Here is a 19545-nt window from a genome sequence, read left to right as displayed (position 1 = left end):
TGTTAAATATCTTGACTCACTCAAACAGCACATCAGTGAGTGAGTTTTTCTTCAGCCACCCTTTTCATTCACTACGTGTTTATACACGTCTCTGCATTTAATCATTAGTTATTATGCTCATAGGGTGTCATATGATTGTTGGGCTTTTCTCTGTTTACTGTATTATTGTAGGAGCTTTATTTCTTGGCATCTGGTTACCGTAGGCTGAGTTTAATGTCCGGACAATTTTAGAGTAAGTGATGCTTTTAGAGACCTGAATGTGGTTAAACCAACTCCCTATCATCAACTACACCAATGACCTGAGGCAGAAACACCGATGTGTACAGAAAGAGTATAGTTTAAACTTGGACTATCTTTTGATAAAAGCTATTTACTTTAGCCACTTACATAACACTCATATTTAAATTTCAGCCTGTTAAAGAAGGTTCTGTCTTTATAGCTGCAGTTGGAAATGTTAATTTTACATGTTCAATAGTTCAAAACATCAGGCAGCAATATGTCTGCATTCATAAACACAGATTCTAGTGAAATGTGAATGTATGCAACTCACAATGTGTGCAAATAGAGGTTCAAATATACATGATTTTATTGAAAGGATTCATATATTTTATTTTATATATGTGATAAGAAGATATAGGAAAGATATTTCAAATATCACATGAAATAGGATATAAGTATACAGCAAAACACAACAGTGATGGTGTAATCTGCATGACAATATCAAAATTACTCAGGCTACTGAAACCAATGGCAGTTGGTTCACACACAAAATGAATGAAGATGCATCATATCAGCATTTATAACTTTCACTCCCAGAAGTGCCCTATTTTACACTGGATGTAGAGTCTGTTATAATCACAAAGCATCAAACATAACATTTAAATAGTGCCTTTAAAAATTTCACAAATATCACATTCATTTAAATAATTTAAAAATCAGTCGCTGTAAACAACCTAAAGCAGAAATAATAATATCAGACAAAAATTCCAACAACTCAGTTCCTGAGCTGTTAGTTTTTGTTAAGCTTTCTGTTGGGGGAAGTTGCTTCACTGCTTATCTTAGGGGCAGAGCTTTTACCCTTTCTCAGTGACTTCACAAACCACAGGAAGATGAAGAACCCTGCACAGCATACAGGGGGAGAAACGGTGAAATAGGTTTAGGCTGTGTACAAGAAGTACAAATCATGCAAACGAAACTGATATTCAACTCTTTCAGACATTACTGTTTCATACAGAGTATATAACAGTAATGTCAAAAATCTGCTCCAAGTATAAGGATGTATATTAATATTATGCATCACTCATTCAATCCCAACACTGTAACATTCCCAAACTGGCCTATAAAAAAGTTTACGTTCCTATTATTAACTGTTTATGAGCATAAACAGGTTTCATAAACCTAAAATAAGACCCCAACATATGATTTTGTAAAAAATACCATATATAGCATAAACAGCAGCCAAATGGCTGTTGTTTAATGCATTGTTACCCTGGCGCTGCATATGCATGTTTTTAAAATGCCAGCTTCAGCACTCACAGTGACCGAAGTCGTTAAAGAAGTGAGATAAATGAATAGGAGCAAACTATACTGACCTTGCAGGGAGTTCAGAACACAGAAGAGGTAGAGGGCAACAGTGGTCAGGTAACCAAATGAGAAGAAAACCAGGCCCCAAGTAATCCCGAGCAGAACGCTGACACCCAGCAGGGCGCAAATTGCTTTCCTGACCTGTTTATGGTGAAGCTGCCCAAACTAATTTGTCAAATACACAATGACATATGACACAGCAGGTTATTGACAATCTGAAGCTAACAGAGGCCTTGAATTGTGTATGAACAAAAGCTGTTCTTCAGTGTCTAATTATTGGAAATATCAATGGTTAATGTTCATTTAAAAAAGATTGCAAGAATAACTCATACCTCTTTGTTATACCCAACATTCAAAACACGCTTGACTGTCACCATAAACATGGTCATGTTAAAGAGGAACACCATGGTGAACAGTCCAGTGGTAGTGACCACCTTCACTATTTCATTAGATATATAGCATCTACAAAGAAAGGAAATAGACAGTGATTTCATCTTACCCGTTTATATTTTTGTTGAGTGTATATAGATGACTGAGTGTCTCAGCATTGCTTAATATTTTTTTCCACTTGTTAATTTATAGTTTATTTATTTATATAGCACATTTAATTACAACAGGAGCGTTGAGCAAAGTGCTGTACAAGACAATTTAAAACATTGAAATATATATTGAATTTCTAATACACATCCAAAACAGTTAATAAGTCAACATTAATTATAATTCCTAATTTCATACCCTTTAAAAGGTTTTCCTTACATTTTAGTGTCATCATGGTTTGACTTGTCTAGAAGGACATGGCCATAAAAGCTTCTGTCTATGATCACCACCACTGACACAATCACTGCAGGAACACCTGAAACACAAGAATTGATTAGTCACTCTGAAGTTTGCTGACTAATAACCAGTGATGCGAATAATGGCATCACAAGTAACGGCGTTACTAACGGCGTTACGTTTTTAAGTTACAAGTAATCTAATTACTGATTACTATTTCTATCGTTACAACGCAGTTACGGTTACTAACAAGAAAATGCTGTGCTGTTGCGTTACTATTTTTCAACAAACAGACAGCTGAAGCTGTGTTCAGCTTAATGCACATAAGTAATCTGGGCACTACAGCTTTCAGCAGCTGTGCGCGCTCCGGCGGTTGGCAATCACAATCACTTTTTGGCACAACACCTGGAGCTTACATATATTGTAATATATCTATATCATGGCTAAAGCACTTCTGGATGCATGCAAACTGCATTTCGTTGCCCTGTACCTGTGCATGTGCAATGACAATAAAGTTGAATTCTATTCTATTCTATAAGGGGGCAAACTTTCGCATGAGTGCTGCTGTTTGACTAAGGAGGAATAAAGTAATTGTGGTAAGCTAATCATATGACCACTTCAAGATGACAAAGCAACAAGGTGATATATACCAGTTGTGTTGATAGGCCACGTAAAACCAGAGTCATGATAATCAATATATACGCGGCGTTTTTTCCTCAATAGTTTCGTCACGTTTACTGTCTAAGGACAGCGCTAGCAAGCACTCTCTGCTTATGACCAAAAAATAAAACAGAAAACAGTTGGTGAAAAAATGCACCATGTCGACCAATCAAAAATGATATGGCAACATGACATTTGGTTGTTTAGGAAGAGGGGGAAGTTTAAGGAGTGACCGCGAGAAAGAGCGAGAGAGAAACAGCAGAAAACGAGAGAGAGCGAGTTTTGAGATGTGAGAGATTTGTGACCTTCAGCATGTTTGGAGTGTGTAGTTAATGTGTTGTCTTGTGTAGTTAGTGTGTAGTGTTGTAGATAGTTTTGTGTTGTGTGTCAGAACAATGAGGCGCCAGGTAAAAAAAGGAGTGATACACCTGCTGCTGTCAGACCTGCAGGTATCAGGCTGTAATGTTCTCCTTTATAGTGGAGAGAAATTATTTTTTGGAGTGGCACAAATAATTTGTGTGGAATCTTATTTAATGCAGAACAGCTGATTGTTATGTCAACAGTTTGAAATGTTTTTTGTTTTTTGTTTTTTAAAAAGAGGGTAAAAGGTAAATTGCAGCAGATAACTTTGTTGTTGGCAAAACTTGTGCATATGATTTTAAAATTGATCATTTATATTTGCATTTAAAGTTCTGAAACATGATTCATTAAACATGTCTGTGGTTGCTGCAGTAAAAAATATAACTTTCTACTCAGATTTTATGTTTTTTTTGTCTGATTTTAGATCAACTGTGTTAATACAGAATGTCAAAATGAAAACACAACTGTAAATTCAGACGTGAGGTTGTGCTGAAAAGAATGATACCAGACAAAGTAAAGTAAATCGTTTTTAAAGGTTAAATGTAGAGGTAAAATCAAAAGTGGTTTAAAATGGCCAATTATACCCTGGACCCCAGAGGGTTAAACCTTTTTTTAAAGTGACTTAATAGTTACTTTTCATGTAATTAATTACTTTTAGGATCTTGTAACTCAGTAACTGAGTCAGTTACATTTTTGAAGAAGTAACTAGTAACTATAATTAATTACTTTTTCAAAGTAACTTGCCCAACACTGCTAATAACCACCGCTTCCTGTTTGAAGGATTCCACTTACCCCATCCCACCACACTGAGTTTGAAAATGTATCTGCTGACAGAAATGTTGAAGATTTTAACTAGGAGAAGGTAGAGGTGGAACCCCTCCAAGGCCATCCAGGTGAAAGTGGCCAACAGGGAGTAGTGAAGGGCAAGAGCCATGTAGAAACAGAGCCAAGTGGAGGGGTGTGCTGCCACTGCCTGACTGGGCAGGAAGTGCAGGTTGAGGAGGATCAGGGCGATGACGAGATTGATGTGGATGTTCATAGAAAGATCTTCTCTGAGTGTCCTGTTGGACAGAGAAGAAGGGATTTGTTGTAAATAACTTTCTATCGGTCATATCTTAACTTTATATTAAAATTTTACAAAAGAATGAAAAAAGATGACCTTTGCAAAACACAGATGGTGGGGAAAAAATTGACAAAAAAGGAAAAAAAAAATGGGAAGGAGCAAAAAAAGAAACACATTGGTGCACAAATGTGCCAGAAAATGGAAGTAAATATATAGTAAATAATAATAAATACAAGGTGGAATTTACTCATTTCAGATCCTGAAAAGGGAAAAAATAATTAGAGTTTGGAAAATACAACCAGAGAAGAATAAATTACCTGTTTGTGATGAAAAGTAAAACGGTGATGACCAGGGCAACAAGAGAAAAGCTACAGCCAATTATTGTAATGTATGATAGTATTTCCATGTCTTTTTTTGAAAGAACAGCATCCCCCCCAGACGAAGCAGAAACCTGTAGAGAAATACATATTCATGCTATCTTGTCACATTATTAGCAGGACGGATATATTTTAAGTTTTACTCATCCTGTATATACAAGATATACAAATCCTCAACTTCATGGTACATTTTTTAAGATGACATTTAACAGTTTTTAATTCACCAGATGTTTACCTTTACTATCTCTAAATACTTTGCATGGAACTTTACAATTACTCTGTTTTTTCTGTCTTTGTTTTTTTGTGCCATTTCTGCCATCTAGTGGTAGAAGTATGCTGTGGAGGTTAATTACAGTCTTTTGCTTAACAAGAGAGGATTTGTGTATAATGGTGTATTTCTATTAGAGATGGCACGATACCACTTTTTCATGTCCGATACCAATATCATAAATTTGGATATCTGCCGATACCGATATGAATCCGATATAGTGTGTTTTTTAATCAATAAAAAATATTTTTTTAATATCTTGCTGCTTTTTGTATAAGTTCATACTCAAGTTAAAAAAAACACTAAAGCTATTCTGTTATACCTGTAAGCAAAAAATGCACTGCACCCAACATATTTCATAGTTCAGCAATACTGATCAATCTAATAAACTTAATCCTACTCAATCCTCCCTATTCTGGTATTTTAAAGAATAAACAACCTAACTAATAGGGCTCTAACACTCCCAGCAAAAAAAAAAAAAAAAAAAAAATTGATGGGACAAAAGATCGGCCGGGCGTTTTGACTAGAGACCGGCCCACCATTATAGGAAAAACCATAAAGCCTTTGAATGAAAGCAAACACTGTTGTGACAGTGATGTACACTGTTTTCATGGTATATATGTATCAATCTATCAATCATTTGTTGTAATATTCAGATAATTATTTTTTAAAAGCGAGACATTTTAAATGAGAATAAGAAAGAAAGGTATTTCTTTGTGCCCCCCCCCCCCCCCCCCCCCCGTTAATGCCCTACCTGGCCCCCCTGGCAAAACTCTGCTAGACCCGCCCCTGCACAGTTACCAGCTGTCAGCTACATAGAAAATGATCCTGGTGTTATTTGTCTCTCAGAAACAGTTCAAAACTTCCCTTCAACTCATTCTTGTCACCTATAAGGTAAGCCTGTTTCTCCCTCACCTGTTCAGCTCTGATGATTCAGTAAGGACATCTCCTGGTTTCATCTTGGATGATCTGATATCCTCGTGTTGGTGTTGTTCCCAGACCATCATGAAAATGTTGTTCCAGGTTCAACATTGCAAGTGACCAATCACATTGTTGTGACGTTATTCTTTTGCGCGCCAAGCCATTCGTGCATTTATGAAATTCCAATGTTGCAAGGACAATATCAATTCTGCTTACTGTTTATTAAAGGGTTAAGGTTAGGGTTAGGGTCAGGGTCCGTTGATCGGCAGCTACAGTTTTTTGTTTTACGCCGGTTTTTCCCGAAGTCGCAAAAGTATGACGTCACAACATTCTGATTGGTCACTTGCAATGTTGATCCTGGAACAACATTTAGTATGATGATCTGGGAACAACACCAACACGAGGATATGCTTTCATCTTCATGTTTCCCTCTCACCACATATCCAAACCGATATCATGACCAGCAGCTTTTACAGCTGTGGCTCCAGCAAACATCAGCTGATACTAGAAATTAATATTAAATAAATTCTAACAAGAGCTGACCAAGCTTAAACATGCTGCTGTTGTTTAACGCGACATCCGGTGGTTTCCTTTTTCTGGCGCAAAGTGGATGATAAATAAACAAGAGAGAAAAGCCGATCAGCTGATCATTGATCAGTTTCATGATTGAACAGGAGAGGGAGGGAGAGAGAATGAGAGAAGAGGCAGCTGTGCAGCAAAGACACAGAATAAATTCAGCTTTGTGTCTTTTTCATTGTAGCTGAAGTCCAGGACAAACTGTGTTCCTTTTCAGCTCAGTAACATCATAGCATGCCGCCCAGCTGTATAGAAACTCCTCGTCCTAGTACTGAGGATGAAAAAGTCAGCATAATGAAAATAAACTACCCTTAAACTTGGTTTATATCTGACCCAGATAGACTGCAGGTCATAACTTCTTACCTGAAGTTCAGCTCACCTGACACTCAGACCGGCGGCCGCCTTGGCTCTCTCTTCCTCCTGCGTCCCCTTTCCCTCATCCACCAGCTGGCTGCCACCTTGCTAATATTACTGAATCTGTGGAAGCTCCGCGATGCCACCACACGTAGTAACAAATAACGATCTAAATCCCAGTAACGATTAACACGTTCCTGATTTTGGCATAATAACTAGTTACTGTGCTTGTTACAACAATAATAACGTAGTTACTGTAACGCGTTACTTAATAACGCGTTAGTCCCAACACTGTTTATAAAGAACACAGGGCTGAATTTAGCAATAGATCTCAAATATGACACTACACATACTACATCCAGAAATGGATCTGCCACCTTTAGAGCAAATTGGATGGAAAATTTTATAGAAATCCAAGATGCAGATGGCAAATGAAGAGATGGATTAACTTCTTTGTGCAATTTTATGACTGTATTTTGTTGAAGAAAGGTTCCTTAGTTCTCAAGATATGGCATGACATTTTGTATACTGAAACACAAACAAACAAAAAATCCTACCATGAGCACACCGAAGTATGTGAAATGGTCACAGGAACATGTGACATTACTCTGATCATGTGTCCAAATGGTGTGGCATCCATCTGTACTAAAATCTGAAGTCAAAGTCAAAGAGATGAATGAGATGCTGCCACATTTCAATTACATCAGCTCATTCAGAAATCTATAATGGTGAGTGAAACCAGAGAAATGTCATGCTTGGTTACTCACTGTTTGTTGAAAAATTTAAGAAATGACAGGAGGGTCTCTGGGTTTGCTAAGACAAAAAGAAACAAACAAACAAACAAACAAACAAAATGTATGTTTATATCTGGTTAATATTATACATCTATATATTTCTACTTATGTTTACTGATAAAATCTACACTTCTACTTTTACATGTAACTAAATATTAACTAGATTAAATATTATTACTCTCTCTAAAATACTACATTTTTACAGTAATCTTTAATACATCAAAATACACAGTTATTTTGTGTTGTGTTAAATAACAATGATATAAAACTATTGAGAAAAATAGTGGAATAAACAATTAGATTGTAATTACAATTATATTCTGGTTAAATTTCATGGTGATGTTGACAGGTTGCCGAAGTCCCGATATGTTCTTGCCCTTCACACTCAGGATTATCATTCGTCTATCATAAACTTCAAATAAGGCTCCAGGATCACTCTACAATGCAAAACGTTGGTCAGTTGGTTTGACTGTTTCTCCAATACAATTTATGTAATATTTTCTCACTGTCCTGACTGTCTGAAAGGAAAAAAAGCAACCCAGTGAGACAGTTAATGCGTAGTGAAAGTCATTTACATCTTAGTAAAAACATTATTTCCTGATGTACCTGCCTGGTTATCTCTAAATCTGTATTATTTACATTTTTGATTTACATTTTGCAAACGGCAAACTACTTACAGAACACTGTGGTTGAGTACCCCTTCCTCTTTCTAAAACATTTTGGTCTGCATAATATATGAACATGGTGACCAACTTTTACTGTTCTGAACATTTTATCTTATTTTTTTAAGAATCAATCCGTGCACTTTTAGCTTTTTAACTCAATTAAATTCAATTTTATTTATATAGCGCCAAATCACAACAACATTCACCTCAAGGCGCTTTATATTGTACAGTAGACCGTACGATAATAGATACAGAGAAAAACCCAACAATCATATGACCCCCTATGAGCAAGCACTTTGGCGACAGTGGAAAGGAAAAACTCCCTTTTAACAGGAAGAAACCTCCAGCAGAACCAGGCTCAGGGAGGGGTGGGGCCATCTGCTACGACTTGTTGGGGTGAGAGAAGGAAGACAGGATGAAAGACATGCTTTAGAAAGGATGAAAGACATGCTGTAGAAGAGAGCCAGATATTAATAACAGGTATGATTCAATGCAGAGAGGTCTATTAACACATTGTGAGTGAGAAAGGTGACTGGAAAGGAAAAACTCAATGCATCATGGGAATCCCCCGGCAGCCTATGTCTATTGCAGCACAACTAAGGGAGGATTCAGGGTCACCTGGTCCAGCCCTAACTATATGCTTTAGCAAAAAGGAAAGTTTGAAATCTAGTCTTGAAAGTAGAGATAGTGTCTGTCTCCTGAATCCAAACTGGAAGCTGGTTCCACAGAAGAGGGGCCTGAAAACTGAAGGCTCTGCCTTCCATTCTACTTTTAAATACTCTAGGAACAAGTGCTATGGTACTACAAGGTCATTAAGATATGATGGGGCCTGATTATTTAAGACCTTGTATGTGAGGAGCAGGATTTTGAATTCAATTCTGGATTTAACAGGAAGTCAATGAAGGGAAGCCAAAACAGGAGAAATATGCTCTCTCTTTCTAGTCCCTGTCAGGACTCTTGCTGCAGCATTTTGGATTAACTGAAGGCTTTTTAGCGAGTTTTTGAGCATCCTGATAAAAATGAATTACAGTCGTCCAGCCTGGAAGTAATAAATGCATGAACTAGTTTTTCAGCGTCACTCTGAGACAGGGTATTTCTAATTTTAGAGATGTTGCACAAATGGAAGAAAGCAGTCTTACATATTTGTTTAATATGTGTGTTGAAGGACATGTTGTGGTAGAAAAATGACTCCAAGGTTCCTCACAGTGTTACTGGAGGCCAATGTAATGCCATCCAGAGTAAGAATCTGGTTAGATACCATGTTTCTAAGCTTTTCAGGGCCGAGTACAATAACCTCAGTTTTATCTGAGTTAAGAAGCAGAAAGTTAGCGGCCATCCAGCTCTTTATGTCTTTAACACATTCCTGCAGTTGAACTAATTGGTGTGTGTTAACTTCCTTCATGGACAGATAGTGTTGGGTGTCATCAGCGTAGCAGTGAAAATTTATGCTATGTCTTCTAATGATACTGCCTAAGGGAAGCATGTATAATGTAAACAGAATTGGTCCTAGCACTGAACCCTGTGGAACTCCATAATTAACCTCAGTGTGTGAAGAGGACTCTCCATTTACATGTACAAACTGGAGTCTATTAGATAGATATGATAAAAACCACTGCAGCGCAGTACCTGTAATACCTACAGGCTTTTACCTGGCTTGAGTAAAGGTTTAACTACAGCCAGCTTGAAGGCCAGTGGTACATAGCCGATTATTAGAGATAGGTTGATCATATTTAAGATTGAAGCATTAATTAATGGCAGGACTTATTTGAGCAGTTTTGTAGGAATGGGGTCTAAAAGACACGTTGATGGTTTGGAGGAAGTAATTATTGAAGTTAACTCAGAAAGATCAATTGGAGAAAAAGACTTCAAATTAATATCAATGGTACTGAAAGTAGCTGTAGATAATATTACAGCTGTGGGATGATTATTGGTAATTTTTCATGAAGTCATTACTAGTTAACGTTAAAGGGATGGTTGGCTCAATAGAGCTCTGACTTTTTTGTCAGCCTGGCTTCAGTGCTGAAGAGAAACCTGGGGTTGTTCTTATTTTCTTCAATCAGTGACGAATAGTAAGATGTTCTGGCTTTGCGGAGGGCTTTCTTATAAAGCAGCAAACTATTTCTCCAGGCTACATGATGATCCTCTAAATTTGTGACACGCCATTTTCTCTCCAGCTTACGAGTTAGCTGCTTTAGGGTACGCGTTTGAGAATTATACCACGGAGTCAGGTACTTCTGATTTGAGGCCTTAGTTTTCACATGGAGCTACACTATCCAGAGTCGTGAGGAGGTAAAATTATTAACAAGATAATTAACCAATTATTCATGTAAAAAAAATGCAGTGGAACCCCGATTTACGAATACCCTATTTAACAAAAAATTCAATTTACGAAGGCACTGAACAGCAATATTTCTGCCCGTGGTACGGCAAAATGCCCTTGTAACGAAATCCACTGGCTCTGATTGGCTGAGCCTACAATGCCCACAATGCCTTCCGAATCATGTGACATCCCCTTAGCTTTCGTAATTGCACTTCGCTGTTCCACTTGAGCGACATATTGTTGTTCTAGTTAGCTTTTAGCCTATAGCCTATCGTTCAGCATCGCCTCACTCAAAAGGCGCGATATATATATATATATATATGCGTGTGTATATATATATATATATATATATATATATATATATATATATATATATATGTACACTGAACAAAAATATAAACGCAACACTTTTGTTTTTGCTCCCATTCCCCATGGGATGGACGTAGAGACCTAAAATTCATTCCAGATACACAATATAACCATCCCTCCCAAACAGTGGTCACAAATCAGTCCAAATGTGTGGTAGTGGGCACATCTGCTATATTGAGATAATCCATCCCACCTCACAGGTGTGCCACATCAGGATGCTGATCTGACATCATGAGTAGTGCACAGGTGTACCTCAGACTGCCCACAACAAAAGGCCCCCCTGGAATGTGCAGTTTTTTGCGCTATTGGGGGTCTGGGGACCCAGAACCGGTCAGTATCTGGTGTGACCACCATTTGCCTCATGCAGTGCAACACATCGTCGCATGGAGTCTATCAGATTGTCAATTGTGGCCTGTGGAATGTTGGTCCACTCCACTTCAATGGCTGTGCGAGGTTGTTGGATATTCGTGGGAACTGGTACACGCTGTCGTATACGCCGGTCAAGCACATCCCGAACATGCTCAATGGGCGACATGTCCGGTGAGTATGCTGGCCATGCAAGAACTGGGACATTCTCAGCTGCCATCTGCCCTGAACAATGTGAACCATGATTCATCCGTGAAGCGCACACCTCTCCAACGTGCCAGACGCCATCGAATGTGAGCATTTGCCCACACAAGTCTGTTACGGCGACGAGCTGGAGTCAGGTCAAGACCCCGATGAGGACGACGGGCATGCAGTTGAGCGTCCCTCAGACGGTTTCTGACAGTTTGTGCAGAAATTGTTTGGTTGTGCAAACCAATTGTTCCAGCAGCTGTCTGGGTGGCTGGTCTCAGACGATCTTGGAGGTGAACCTGCTGGATGTGGAGGTCCTGGGCTGGTGTGGTTACATGAGGTCTGCGGTTGTGAGACCGGTTGGATGTGCTGCCATATTCTCTGAAACGCCTGTGGAGACGGCTTATGGTTGAGAAATGAACATTCAATGCACGGATCTGGTTGACATTCCTGCTGTCAGCATGCCAATTGCACGCTCCCTCATTGCTTGTGGCATCTGTGGCATTTTGCTGTGAGACAAAACTGCACATTCCTGGGTGGCCTTTTGTTGTGGGCAGTCTGAGGTACACCTGTGCACTACTCATGATGTCAGATCAGCATCCTGATGTGGCACACCTGTGAGGTGGGATGGATTATCTCAATATAGCAGATGTGCCCACTACCACACATTTGGACTGATTTGTGACCACTGTTTGGGAGGGATGGTTATATTGTGTATCTGGATTGAATTTTAGGTCTCTACGTCCATCCCATGGGGAATGGGAGCAAAAACAAAAGTGTTGCGTTTATATTTTTGTTCAGTGTATATGTGTGTGTGTGTGTGTGTGTTTCACCTCTCATTCGAGAACCTAGTAGTGTAGTTTCTGACCTTGTTTGTTTCAGGGAGCTTAAGGTTGGAGAACACAATCATGTTCGTTGGTCCAAGGTTCAGTTCTTCCGGGAGTTCAACACTGACTGTCGTATTGGAGACATTCTTCAAGCCTGCCTATTATATTGTAACAAACAGAAAGAGAAGCTTTATGTCTGTTTTAGATATTTTTAAAAAATATTTGTGACAAATACAAGGAAATAATATTACTTGTTTGTGGTGAAAAGCTGAATGCTAAGGCATAGCTGTACATAATTTAGAGCTATTTTATTTAGATGTTGCTGAGATATTTCTGCATAGACCACAGTGGTGATGTTGATATTATTGGAAATCTGGAAGTAAGTAAAAAAGCCAATGAGATTTTGACTTTTTCTTACTTGGCTGTCACTGGCATGAAGTGTAACGCTTTTGAAGGGAGCAGTCGGTATAAACAGGAGAGCCACAATATTTCCAAATGATATCGATATAGTCGCATTTATATTTATGTTCTCAAGAGTCTTTTCTATGTTCTCCAAGTCCCTTGTGGAAAAAGACAAAAAAAAAAAGATCATGTGCCATTTTGATTTATACTCTTTCATTAATTCCATAACATAGAGTAACTTAGCTTTAAATCAGAATTTAATCACATTTCTATGCAGCTTTTTTCAAATTACTTATGAATTAATAAGAAAAGAAATCTTTTCTGTGAAAAGACTGAAAATATTTACTTGATAGTGTTTGCATAGCCTCCAGTTCCTGAAAGGTTGACTTTATAGTTCATACATTTCTCAGCATCAGGGCTCGCTGTAGAGTAGAATGAAATAAAAATATTAAGACCCCTTTTAACAAGTTAAGAACCACACAAGTCCCCAGAATATTCCAAAGTTCAGCTCAAAGGGCTACTTACAAGCATTTTGTTTTACACTTTTTAACATTTCACATGCATTCATACTCCGTGGAACAACTTGGGTTTTAGTATCATTCCCAATAATACTTGGGCTTGCAGATCGAGTGTCTGCACCCAACACTCACTGTGCTGGCATACCTGTCAGCGGAACCAGACACATCACTAACTCCAGCTGCTAGAGCTGGCAAAATCAATCTTGCAAAGACTCCAATAAAGCCCACTGGATAGCTTTGGAAAATGTTAAGTAGAAGAGAAATTTCAGACATTTAATTGTATTTTCATAATTTTTACATCTTTTTCTACTGATTAGGATGCCCCCCATAGCCATTAATGCTACACTAAAGTAAATAACTTATCGAGTTAAATTTCACTGGTTTTCACTGGTCCAGCCCACATAAGATCAAAGCAGCTCTTTTGCGCTGGCTGTATATTTGAGCCCTGGAGATGTGCTCTTTCAGTATCTGTAGCTTTTAATGCAAGTGAGTTGCAGCAACCCACTTACTTTAAGAAGGGCAGTCTTACTTAGACATGAACAATAAAGTCTGTTAAATTTCTCGATAAATTATCACAGGTGAGAAATATCTGATTTTGCTAAAGTAGCTCCAAGGATGAGGGTCTGCTATGCATTGAGTATAGTTGAGGGTGGGGAGTCTTGCAACGTTATGGAACATATGAGTTCTGTAGACTATTTTGATGTCTTTACAGTATTTATAGCACCTTGATCTGTTAACATTTTTAACAAGCATAAAATTTCTACCCTGTGGGAAATCTTTCATTGTTCATATTCAAAACCAACCCCATATAAACGGGTAATAAACACGCTGGTCAATAGTGTGGATGGCCTACTTTGTTTATCATAAGCAAGAAATAGACAGTCCTGCTTAAGTACTAGCAGGGGGAGATACTATATTTAAAGGCATCAAGTCACTAGTGAACAAGAAAGGCATGAGGCTCATTCCTTGCTCCTTCTATACCAGAAATATTTACACTGGATGGCTAAAATAGACATGTTAGCAATGTTAGCAATGTCTATTTTTGCCATAACTATTTTCATGTTGACTTGAAATAGAATATCACCCTGTTAAACGTGTATCCATTTCATGCTTAGCAGAAGCAAAACATGACATCCGACGGTGGACCAGTGCGGCTGTTACATGTTTTGCTGTGATATAAACAAAGTTAAAAATGTATATTATCTCACTTACCTTTTACAGAAATGTTTGTAAAGTTCTGAGAGGAAACGTCAAGATACACAAAAAACACCAGACAAAATAAGATCAACCACTTCATCCTGTAGGGTTAAGAAGATTTATTTAGATTAAAAAATAAACAAGCAAACAAAACCTCTCTGCTTTACATTCAAATTATATACGTCTCTAAAACAATTCATGAGACATAATAATGAAATGGGTTAAGTTATTTACATTAACATTATTCGTGCATGTGTGTATATGTGTGTATCATTAAAAAAGCATAGCCTACCTTTCGTCTGTTGCTGAGTTGCTGTACAAATGATTTCATCTGAAAAGAATACAGGAAGCCACAACAGCAAAAAAAACAAATGAGTAAGCATATTCAGCTGTAATGTTTGCGTTTACAGCTTATTTTGAAGTTGGCATGACAATATGTAAATGACACTGTCAAAAAGAAAGAGGCAGTGTCAACTGACAAAAGGCTACAGTATCTGAATTTACATTCTTCTGTGCCACTAAGTCTGTAGTAAAAATATGTGGACATTAAAAGTGTTAAACTAAATACAGGAAAATGCACATATATTCTGTCCATATATTCAGCACAAAGTTATGGTTTTCGAAGTCCCCCACCTAAAATGATGACAGAGGTCAGTAATTTGCACCAGAGGTACACTTCAACTGTGAGAGACAGAATGTGAAAAAAAAAATCCATGAATCCACATGGTAGGATTTGTAAAGAATTTATTCGTAAATCAGGGTGGAAAATAAGTATTTGGTCAATAACAAAAATACAACTCAATACTTTGTAACATAACCTTTGTTGGCAATAACAGAGGTCAAACGTTTACTATAGGTCTTTACCAGGTTTGCACACACAGTAGCTGGTATTTTGGCCCATTCCTCCATGCAGATCTTCTCGAGAGCAGTGATGTTTTGGGGCTGTCGCCGAGCAACACGGACTTTCAACTCCCGCCACAGATTTTCTATGGGGTTGAGGTCTGGAGACTGGCTAGGCCACTCCAGGACTTTCAAATGCTTCTTACGGAGCCACTCCTTTGTTGCCCGGGCGGTGTGTTTTGGATCATTGTCATGTTGGAAGACCCAGCCTCGTTTCATCTTCAAAGTTCTCACTGATGGAAGGAGGTTTTGGCTCAAAATCTCACGATACATGGCCCCATTCATTCTGTCCTTAACACGGATCAGTCGTCCTGTCCCCTTGGCAGAAAAACAGCCCCATAGCATGATGTTTCCACCCCCATGCTTCACAGTAGGTATGGTGTTCTTGGGATGCAACTCAGTATTCTTCTTCCTCCAAACACGACGAGTTGAGTTTATACCAAAAAGTTCTACTGTGGTTTCATCTGACCACATGACATTCTCCCAATCCTCTGCTGTATCATCCATGTGCTCTCTGGCAAACTTCAGACGGGCCTGGACATGCACTGGCTTCAGCAGCGGAACACGTCTGGCACTGCGGGATTTGATTCCCTGCCGTTGTAGTGTGTTACTGATGGTGACCTTTGTTACTTTGGTCCCAGCTCTCTGCAGGTCATTCACCAGGTCCCCCCGTGTGGTTCTGGGATCTTTGCTCACCGTTCTCATGATCATTTTGACCCCACGGGATGAGATCTTCACAGACTTGGATCCAAAACATCTGATTGTCTGTTTTGGTCTCCAATCAGCTTGAAATGACGAAAAGCAATATCCCAGAATGCATTTCATCCAAAACTCAAACGAGGCAGTGGCGGAGGAACACAGATTGGTGGGGTTTGAAATATTACTCTTTCTGGATCACAAAACTTTTAAGTTATTTTCATGCGAGAATGGTGCTGTGTAAACTTCAAATATCTGCTTGATTTATCATATCACATATTTGTAAAAGCGCTCTAACATTTTTGGAGATGCCTGTTACCCACTAGCTTACCGGGTGGTCAAGGCGCAGCTCCCAGCACATTGTTTTCAAACCCCCCATGGTCTTCCACTACTCGAGTTAAACATATAATATATAAGTCACTTAGATCAGCGGTCCCCAACCTTTTTTGCGTCACGGAATGTCAGACAATATTTTCAAGGACCAGCCTTAACATTTCACAGATAAATACAACAAAATAAAATGATACGACCAAAACAAAAACTGTGGTATTGTGTAAATATAATAATCAATACAAATTCACTGTGTAAATGTGTAACTTTATTAGCAGTGTCCTTCTGAAATGTGCCAACAACTTTGAGAGTGACATCCTCCTCTCTGCCCCTTAATGCTCTTTGGTCGATATGGTAACGCAAAAATATTTATTTCAAAATAAGACACACAACACAAAACAAATGTAAAGTAAATGAAAATATATAATTCACCATACGCTAAATCAATGAGAGCCCTGTGCTTGTTTCTCTGCAACAAATGTAATGATGGATAATGGGGGACAATCACACCCAAAGTGTGCTGTAATATCCCCTGATGTAAAATGTTCTGTTCTTATTTAAACAGCTGACTCTGAATTAAGTCGAACATAAAAAATATTTAAATTGAGGAGGAAAACTTTTCATAATATGACGGGTGAAATTCAAAACAGACTTACAGTTCTCCAAGACTTCAGATTTAAATTAAACGGTCCAGGTATAAACAAAACATTACCATTTAGAAGTTATCTAAGTGACTTATATATTGTGTTTAACCCAAGTAGTGAAAGAAACGAAAAGGGTTTTTAAAACAAAGTGCCGGGAGTCCGCGCCTTCACCACCCAATCAGCCAGGGCTGGACTGGGACAAAAAATCAGCCAACTACACCACCAGGTATTACAGGAAAAACCTTAAAGCCTTTGAACTGAAACAAACGCTGTTGTGACAGTTATGTACACTGTCTTGTTGGTACTATATATATGATGTATCACCTTCATGTTTCCCTCTCACCAGATATCCAAACCGATATCGTGGCCAGCAGCTTTTACAGCTGTGGCTCCAGCAAACATCAGCTGATACTAGAAAGTCATTTTAAATATATTCTAACAACAGCTGATCAAGCTTAAACATCCGCTGGTTTCCTCTTTCTGGCGCAAAGAGAGACGGGACTTTCAGCAGAAAAGCCGATCAGCTGATCATTGATCAGTTTCATGATTGAAGTAGCAACAGGAGAGGGAGGGGAGAGAATGAGAGAAGAGGCAGCTGTGCAGCAAAGACACAGAATAACTCCAGTTTTGTGTCCTTTTTTCATTCTAGCTGAAGTACGGGACAAATTGCTCCCTTTTCACCTCAATGCAGATGTATTGTAATTGGTCCAGCTCAGAGTTGATCATGACCAATTGGCTAATCCACCACCTTTCATTGTATAAACTGTTACAAAAACAAACAAACAAACAAACAAACATAAAAATGAAAAATCACCATCGGCCCACTGGTCAAATGCCTGGTATGCCCAATGGCCAGTCCAGCTATGCGGTCAGCTGGTGGGTAACAGGTATCTCCGAAAACGTTAGAGCACTTTTGCAAATATGTGATGTCTTGAAAAATCAAGCAGATATTTGAAGTTTACACAGCACCAGAGTGTCCAGCTTCATGCCGACCACAGAGCTAGCCTTCCAGGCTGGAGAAACTGATCAGGAAGGCTAGCTCTGTGGTCGGCATGAAGCTGGACACTCTTTTGACAGTGGCAGAGAAAAGGACATTAAAGAAACTGATGGACATTATGAACAATGCTGGGCATCCTCTGCACACGGCCATAAACAATCAGAAGAGTCTGTTCAGTGACAGGTTGCTTCTCCCCAAGACAAGAACTAACAGACTTAAAAACTCCTTTGTCCCACACGCCATCAGACTGTTTAACTCCTCTCTGGAGGGGAGAGGGAGGGGAAACAGGAGGACAAAGGAGGGGGGAACAACTAAGCTGTAGTGCCTCTTCACCTCACTGTACAATACCTTGTGCAATACTTTTTGTAAATAGTCAACAGTGCAATAGACTCAATACTTGAAATGTGCAATTCACTTGTATTTTTATTTTTATTCCTATTTATTCTATTTATCCCCTTTGTATATTTTATTTATATTTGTCTCTGTATTTATATATGTGTGTGTGTGTGTGTGTGTGTGTGTATATATATATATATATATATAACAATTCTGTAACTGTAACTTCGGTCGTTGCTGTGCTTTTTGGAAGTCGAATTTCCCAGAGGAACCCACCCGAGGGATTAATAAAGTTCTATCTTATCTTATCTTATCTTACATGAAAATATCTTAAAAATTTACTTTGTGACCCAGAAAGAGTAATATTTCAAACTCTGCCACTCTGTGTTTTGTACTGAGTTTTGGACGAAATGCACTCTGGGATATTGCTTTTCGTCATTTCGAGCTGATTGGAGACCAAAACAGACAATCAGACTTTTTTGCATCCAAGTCTGTGATTGGCTGGTTTTATGGCACAAATATAATGGTGTACAGAAAGAGCTGAACATGTACGGGCAGAAATGTTGAGAGCGCGAGCAATACATTGCGAGCTAGCGCAAATGCAAAAGTGAGAGGTGCTGCTATTGTGTGTGTGTATGGATAACAGCAAACACTGAAATACATTTTTTTGCACGCAGCAATGAATTTTGTTCACTCAAAATAAATTTCTCCTCAAAATACAACACTTGCACCTGAATTTTTTTTTTTTTACCTGCGCTCAGAATAGTAGCACAAAAATAATGCCATCGCTAGATGCCTTATTGTAACCATGGTTTTAGGGTGGACACAAAGAAGATAAGAGGATATAAGAACAATTTACAGTGCTGCTTCAGTATGGAATTATTTCTACATGAAAGCTTAGCATGAGAAAAAACATTTTATTTTATTTACATTTTATTAGTGGTCCCCGTGGTAATTGGAGGAGTTAGGGCAGTGACCGCAATCTTGGTGATCATTACCAGCACATCCCACAAACGGCATCTGAGATCTATATGCAGAACAGTGCAGTCATAGGAGTA

General features: G+C 38.6%; 1 protein-coding gene across 1 annotated transcript; it reads right to left on the bottom strand.

Annotated features, from left to right (window-relative positions):
- Positions 1-626: 626 nt before the first annotated feature.
- Positions 627-14684, bottom strand: LOC147338558 (adhesion G protein-coupled receptor G1-like). Its single transcript, XM_086302779.1, has 13 exons — positions 14600-14684; positions 13216-13291; positions 12886-13027; positions 12509-12625; positions 8043-8168; positions 7705-7750; positions 7495-7589; positions 4759-4892; positions 4171-4439; positions 2341-2437; positions 1917-2046; positions 1593-1749; positions 627-1119 (listed from the first exon to the last, which is right to left on the bottom strand). Exons 1-13 carry the CDS (start codon positions 14682-14684, stop codon positions 1010-1012), a joined length of 1584 nt encoding a protein of 527 aa, XP_086158905.1. The 3' UTR covers positions 627-1009.
- Positions 14685-19545: the final 4861 nt, after the last annotated feature.

Source organism: Aulonocara sp. 'chitande type north' Nkhata Bay, linkage group LG1, assembly GCF_057382095.1.
Source record: "Aulonocara sp. 'chitande type north' Nkhata Bay isolate Kocher_YH1m ecotype deep benthic linkage group LG1, A_spYH_male_GT1.1, whole genome shotgun sequence".
Classification (NCBI taxonomy): Eukaryota; Metazoa; Chordata; class Actinopteri; order Cichliformes; family Cichlidae; genus Aulonocara; species Aulonocara sp. 'chitande type north' Nkhata Bay.
This window is presented reverse-complemented; position numbering and strand designations above follow the sequence as displayed.

What these genes read in the sequence shown, in the direction of transcription:
- LOC147338558 (XM_086302779.1), bottom strand. Translation starts at nt 14,684, where the DNA reads ATGAAGTGGTTGATCTTATTTTGTCTGGTGTTTTTTGTGTATCTTGAC. An exon ending in TACAAACATTTCTGTAAAAG is followed by an intron (nt 13,292 to 14,599) that starts GTAAGTGAGATA and finishes TCTACTCTACAG; the next exon opens with CGAGCCCTGATGCTGAGAAA. An exon ending in CTTAAATTTTTCAACAAACA is followed by an intron (nt 7,590 to 7,704) that starts GTGAGTAACCAA and finishes CTTTGACTTCAG; the next exon opens with ATTTTAGTACAGATGGATGC.